The 7184-nt window shown below is 35.3% G+C and overlaps 2 protein-coding genes across 2 annotated transcripts in view; one reads left to right on the top strand and one right to left on the bottom strand.

The window, feature by feature from the left end:
- LOC113230845 (FAS-associated factor 1) overlaps positions 1–5893 on the bottom strand; it is a 22684-nt gene extending 16791 nt beyond the window's left edge. The window contains exons 1-4 of the mRNA XM_026464943.1: positions 5844–5893; positions 5366–5434; positions 3429–3549; positions 2157–2285 (exon numbers count right to left, since the gene is read on the bottom strand). Of these exons, the coding sequence (XP_026320728.1) occupies positions 2157–2285; positions 3429–3549; positions 5366–5434; positions 5844–5882 (358 nt within the window). The 5' untranslated portion in view covers positions 5883–5893. The remainder of the gene's footprint in view (positions 1–2156; positions 2286–3428; positions 3550–5365; positions 5435–5843) is intronic.
- Positions 5894–6399: 506 nt separating this feature from the next.
- The window catches only part of LOC113230977 (cartilage oligomeric matrix protein), a 47440-nt gene continuing 46655 nt past the window's right edge, over positions 6400–7184 (top strand). Inside the window, exon 1 of the mRNA XM_026465095.1 lies at positions 6400–6531. The gene's annotated coding sequence lies outside the window, so the exon portion shown is untranslated. The remainder of the gene's footprint in view (positions 6532–7184) is intronic.

The raw sequence follows: 7184 nt of genomic DNA, 5'->3' as shown, positions 1-7184 counted from the left end.
ATGTTACGTTCACCAAAAGACCACCTTCCTTTACAAACACCGGGTGTCTATAAAGTGAACTGCAGTTGTGGGAGCTCGTATATCGGTCAGACTAAACGAGCAATTGTCGATCGTATGAAGGAACACATCCGAGCAGTAAAAAACAATGATGCATAGAAGTCGGCTATAGCACAACATCTCACACAGACTGACACTAACCACTGGATCGAGTTGCATAGCCCCAAGGTACTCTCGATAGAACGTCACTACATACCACGGTTGGTACGAGAAGCCATCGAGATCACGAAGTACAAAACATTTAACCGTGATGATGGTTTTAAACTGTCCAGTGCATGGAATCCGGTCCTTAGTGCGTGTAGTAATAAAAACAAAAACACCTCGAGTTCAGTTTCGCGTGGATATAGTGAGTGTGGTTTGTGTGAAAAAAGTGAGTGACAATGGTAACGCCACAACAAATCGCGATGAAGGTAGTCGTCGACAGCGCAAGAGGGTAGACAGATATGTCTGCTCTTAAAGCTGTCATCTGCCGCCATCCAGTCAACCCGTGACCATGGAGCGTGCAACCGTTCCGAAATATCGGGAAAATAAAAAGAAGTCATACCGTGGTAAGAAACCTGATACTAGTGATAATCATTTTGTCAATTTATGTTTCAGGGTGACGGACGCAGTGGCAGTGCCATTCAGATCTTGGCGTTTTAAAGCTCTGAGTGGCACTGCAATTGCTATGGACAAGCATGTCGCTGACTACCAAACGCATGACTTGTTCGCCCCGTCATTTGGTATCATAAATATAGTTCTAAATGTGAAAAGTGGCCGGTCCGTCGGTTTTGTATGGGATAGATTTAGCTGATTGTGCGCAGGAATATTTCTATACAGTTCCACCTTCACCGTTCCCTCTTTAGTTGACTAGACAGTCCAACATACTGCATTCTTATTTCGTGTGTTTATTTTACATCATTATACTAAAAAAAAATGTGTTCGGTATTTGTATTAATAATTATAGCAACTAATATATAAATATCATGGTGGTAATACACCATGATATCCAATAAAATCAATATTACAATGAATACAGCGACATCTACATTAGTATCTGGTAGCTGTGAAGGTACGGGCTGGACGAGAAGCTTCGTAAGTTTCTCACGGGTGTCACTTACGGCGATAAAAGTCGAAAAAGTCCAGTTCAAAGATCTATAAAAACAGAAATTGGTAAGATCTGCTGACTGACTGACTACGTCGAAGAAATTTTCCTTTGTGTTCGATATTTGTATTAATAATTACAATGCTGTGGTTAACCTTAAATCGGTCAACTGGTCCACCATTATACTATTTTTTTTATAACATCAAGTGTCGTGCGCATGATGGTAAGCTACACGCCTGTCCATACCAGTTATAGTGTCACACAGAGCTTTAAATAGCAAAGATCTGAGGGGCACTACCACTGCGCCCGTCACCCTGAGACATAAGTTGACAAGATACCTTTAATTTCACTAGCACCATTACCCTTGAAAACCGAAACACAGTAATGCTGACATTACTGCTTGGCGGCAGAAATAGGTAAGGTTAGGCAGTACTACCCTGGAAGAGCTCTTTTATAAGGAGCTCTACTGCAACTTCTTTTTTTAGTTTGTTTTTATACAAGCGCACTTAGCGCATTTGACCTCCATCTCACCTGATGGAAAGTGACGATGAGGTCGATGTTGGCGCATGCACACCTAAATAATGCCTATTCACTATATATTTCGCCTTGAAAAGGTTCAAGTTATAACATTCAGGGAACAAGTCGGCAGGCAGGGAATTCCACTCCATAGCCGTTCGCCATATGAATGTGGTAGCGTAACTCTTCTTGCGAATCTTTGGAATATCCACAACATAGGGGTGGAATCCAGGCCTACGTCTAGTCCCCCGATGATGGGCAGGGGAAGGCGGAATTAAATCTTTGAATTCCATCGCACACTCTCTGTGTTGTCCTGTAAAATACCGATAAGCAGGCAACTTTACGGCGGCGTTCAAGGCTCTGCAGATTCGCCTCTACTTATTCCGAGTCACCTATAAGCCTCTTGGCACGTTTGTCTATTGAATCCAAGGTGGCCAGTTGATATATAGCAGAGCCATCTCAATTGAGGAATTCTAATACTATCGTAAAATATACTCACTGACTGTCGCCGATCCTGACATTTTGATTTCATACATCTTATTATTACAGTTGACCTGCAGTTCTACTAAGTCAGTTGAACTATTATTCCTATGTGCAGACGTGGAAGCCTGATTGTTGTCTACTCGATCTGAAACAATACAATCGTAAACTCTTGATAATGGCATTGCGTAATAGCGTTACCATTGCGTCTATCATTATCGACCTAGCACGGTGTTATTCTTCTTCAAAGCATAAAATACGTTTTTGTATAATAATGTCTCTTCTATTTATTCACAATTCATCTGAAATATACATGTAGCCTGTCATGAGTGATAATTAAAAGAAATAACATTTTGATTTTACTTAAAAAGAAATCGCACTTTGTTTTATTAAAGTTAAAATGATTTCATTTGATAAAACTGTGCAAAGTGTTTTAAGTAGGTTTTGTTGGGTTTGTTGGGACTAGATAACTGGATTTGACTTAGATATAGTAAAGTTCTAATAAACATTGTACGTGCAAGTTTGCTCAAGATTTATTATTTACATTGTTTTAAATATAATCACCATTTATTTCCATAATTATGTATCAATAATGTATTGGAAGAGTTGTATAGTGAATCATTGGAGACTGGAGGCAATTAAGTGAAATTTGTTATTTCATGACACTGGGTGTTAACTAACTTGGATTCTTATTTTTATACAGGCTGAAATTTTGGTCAAGTAGGTGTCAACATTTAGTATAGACCTTTTCACGTTAGTATCGAAGTTGAGTTGACATTTTTTGTGATTTAAATGGAGTTCCCATAGTAAAAATTCTTTGCATTGATGAATAGAAATACCTCCTAAAATGTCATCATCATCAACCCATTTATACATCCCACTGCTGGGCACGGAGTCTCCCCTCAGCCGAGGGTTTAGACGAAAGTCCGCCAAGGTGGTCCAATATGTGTTAGGGACATCTCACGTTTTCCGAGGGTTGTGAATCTTCTTTCACGATGTTTTCCTTCACTAAAAAGCTCATGATAGATTTCAAATTACATTTCGCACATAAATTTCGAGAAACTCAGAGGTGCGAGTCTGAATTCGAACCCACGGCCTCTGTCTGCGAGGCGGTCAAACCAGGTCAAGCCATTAGGCTACCACTGCGTAAAAAAATCGTGAATTAAAAAATATGACAATCTCTATTTTTGTACTTTAATACACACACACACATGCACACAATTTTAGTTCCGGGATTATATGTACGTGTATAACATCTATGCTAATAAAGTGCTTTATGAACATAACTAACCCGGTGGGCGTGTTTTTGGAGTTATCACAGATATATCTTCATCTATCATCTCGACGTCGTGCGTTTCTCGGTCCACCGTTGATGAGTTTCCATCTTGTGGCATTACTCGGTTGATGGCTGCCTGTATTTAAACAAAAAATGTTTATTTAAAAGCTGAAAATTTATTTTTGGTCCATAAAATGGTGGTCCTAAGCTCAATTTATATTGCGGCGGAATGGAATCGAAGCAAATTTTTGTAACGATATTGTACAAAGCATAATGAACTCTATGGTCAATTGTGTAACGTACAAACTAGATACGAGCCAAAATCTTCTGCAAAATGCGCGAACATACTCGAGTATGCGCATTTACAATTTGTAAGCATTGTATAATAGTACAATACTAATGTACAAATAATTTTTTTTATAACTAGATCAATACTAATAAAATTGAGTTTTTCCAAAAACCATCACAAACAGAAAAATAGGTACAATTGACAATGCTGCACTACAGACTCTGTGTCATAACATTCATGATAAAGTAAAGATAGAAAATAATTGTAAGACAATCATACTTAGGGGTATCAAAAAGGACTACAGGAGGTACCTGTATAAATTATGTAGTGCCTGGAAATATAACACTGTATATGTATCAATGTATGCAGATATTATACATTTGCGATGGGTTTCTTTTACTTCTAGTACTGAAATCATGCATTTTGTGTGCAACTATGCATAAACTGGATTAAACAGTTATTTTCCTTCAGTCCTTGATCAAACCATTACAAAGATTACCAGTAGGTTAGGTGCATATTGTACAAGAAGTCAATATTATAGTGAAATGTGATTGGATATGAAACTATTTTGTTCAGATCTAACTTAAACCGATTGGCAAATTCTTTCACAACAATGACAGGCGTTGTTGTATATGCCATCAATACAATTAGAAGAACACTGATCTCTTAAATTAGTTTTTTCAAACAAACCAATATTTTGGGCTCTTTACAGGTCCTATGGTCACAGATGACTGAGATGATAAAGTGTTTATTATTTACAGTATTTTCCAGGTACAGTCAAGAGCATATCAAGCATGACACTTTCTACTTTGAACTGTTCTTATCGTAAGCGTCATAGAGTTGGATTTAAGTCTTAAGCTTGACGTGCTCTTAACCGTGTACACTAACACCAATTATCCAGTCTACAAACTAGGATATTAATAATTAATTGTAATTAAAAGAATTACTAGTTGACAAATGTTACTACAGCTTAAATAAATATATTGACAAATTTATGTAGTTATCTAATTAAATTTAGTTTTTTTTATTGTGTTTATTTTTGGAATTGATGAACACTGATGGTTGGATATTTGGCATGTAATATAATGCAAATTATATTTTTTACTACTATGTTTGTAATGTGTAAAGTAATCTAAACATGAAAAGTAGTGAACTAAGTGCCATACCCCTACAGCGTGTCATAGTAATAAGTTGTCTAATGGAACTTGTATAGTTATGACATGTATTTTGAATTATAATCCTCTGTATTACGAGTATCAGAGTAACATAACTTCAGGAGTACTTTTCAGAAGCCATTAAAAAAATATTTTTATTGGGAATTGACCCCAGACTGCTCACTGCCCCATCACTGAAGCACTATAACTGCAACAGCTATATCTTAGAATATAAAGTGATATTACTTAGTTGTATTATCAGAAGTCTCTAAGCCAGTGTTTTAGAGAGTTTTAAGTTAATTTTATAAAATGGTTCAACCTGGTGTAAACTCAAAAATAATACGAATAATAATGTTAAATGTACTTAGTAACCATGATTTATAAAAACTGAGTCATAAAAAATATGTAATAAAAGAAATCTATTATCTACTTATTGATAGAAGCAGCTTATAAATCGGCTAGATTACTGTTATTGATTTCTAGTTTACAATTTAGTATCTTATACTCACCAGTAAGTCCCAATTGGCTTCTTCCAAGTGGTAAATAGCTTCTGCTACATCTTCTATGGCTGTTATTCCCTATAACAAATACACAAATGATAAAATGCTTGCTAACAAAGAAACACAAAAGAGTTTACTATAAGGAAGTTAACTAATGAATTCTAAGATGTAACTAAAGTGCGTATTACTATAAAGTTCCCTTTCCAAGTTCGCACTGACCTAAGACAAAGGTAGAATAAAGAAAAATGTTTTCTAACTTATAACGGACTTAACCAGAAATTAATGTGAAAATTGACATGACAACGAAGTGATGTAAAGAAAAATGCCATGAAAATAATAAAAAAAATTACGGAAAACTTATTGTATAAAGAAATAATGAATATTTGTTGGTCACTGTTGTTGTTCCCGACATAACCTTCACGGTCACGGGAAGCGCAGGTTTCACGCAGACGTTTGTTCATAAACTAATGAATATAAGTATAATTACCTGAAAGTTTGCTAGAATTTCTTCTCTGTTCTCTGCCATCGCGATATTAATGAGCTCAAAAAATATTACTTGACATTTGAGATTGCGACAAATCACTCAAACATTGGCCACAAACAAATTGAAATTTTTTAATGCGTCAATGTTACCAGTTTATATAAAAAGCATGTCAAATGATAAAAATGTCTATGGTCGACTGTTCATAAAATCTAAGAGGTTGGTCACACGAGCGTTTGTTTGCAAGAATTCATTTTATGCATTCGTAATTAAGTCGCGTTTAGGGAGTTGTATTTAAAATCATAAATTGTAAATTACCACCCACAACCGGTCCTGCATTTATCTTGACACGTGATATCATAAATATTTGAAAAGAAGTATACGTGTTATTGAATATCAATTAAATACTTACTTATTTGTTTTGTATGTTTATAAGATTATTTAATTTCATAAAATAAAATCTTAAATACTCGTTCAGCCGTGAAACTGTTTGTACCTATTAATGAGCTTGCAAAGTGTATCTTACCTTGCAACAAGATTGGTGATTCACTATTTGAGATCACTCCTTTACGACAGAATCAGTCGAGAAGCGCGCGAGCAGTCCGCGCACGCGCTCTGTGCTTTGAAAGTTCATATCCGGTGCGTGAAAACTTTGCGCGGGAAAATTGTTGACGAGTGTTGAATAATTGACGCGGTAAATATTTTTTAAGTTTACAATTTACTTATTTCTGTTTATCGATATAAAGCTGGTTTATTAGCTTTTAAACAATACACATTCAGAGGCTTATTCAACGAAATGTTTAACTTACTGACAGCATATCTGACTTTAATTATTTAATTGTTTTTTTCGTTTATTTTATTTTGCGATATTTTAGTTTGCGCATATTTGTTATCGCCTAGAGTTTATCTCATTTGATGATAAACTGAACTATTTTCATATATTATTATTATTAAAACTTCTGCATTACATTTTGTATTATAATGTAGGTATGTTTTGATAATATTATCAGTTTTATTGTATAGAAACAGCTGTAGGTAGTAACACAAATAGATAGTAGCATAATGACACAATAGTATAGTAAAAATATTGTATAGATGTTATTTCGCTGGAGCTTTAATAACTATGATAGATATAGTGCGTGAGGTCAAAGAATGTTAGGTACACTCGGTTATGTCTTCGTGTGACATTGACAGTGATGTGGTTTTGAGATCAATGTTTAGAAATGAGTAACACCAATTTTATACGGTTTGTTCATACTGTCTGATCTATGTACATACCTATAATAAAATTGCACACGACTGTACTTTAACTATATTCGTGGCGCTGTTTTTGTGTTTTTTAGAAAG

Source organism: Hyposmocoma kahamanoa, unplaced genomic scaffold (assembly GCF_003589595.1).
Source record: "Hyposmocoma kahamanoa isolate Upper Pololo Valley unplaced genomic scaffold, ASM358959v1 64, whole genome shotgun sequence".
Classification (NCBI taxonomy): Eukaryota; Metazoa; Arthropoda; class Insecta; order Lepidoptera; family Cosmopterigidae; genus Hyposmocoma; species Hyposmocoma kahamanoa.
The sequence above is the reverse complement of the archived record's forward strand: the minus strand, read 5'-3'. Positions and strand labels throughout refer to the sequence as shown.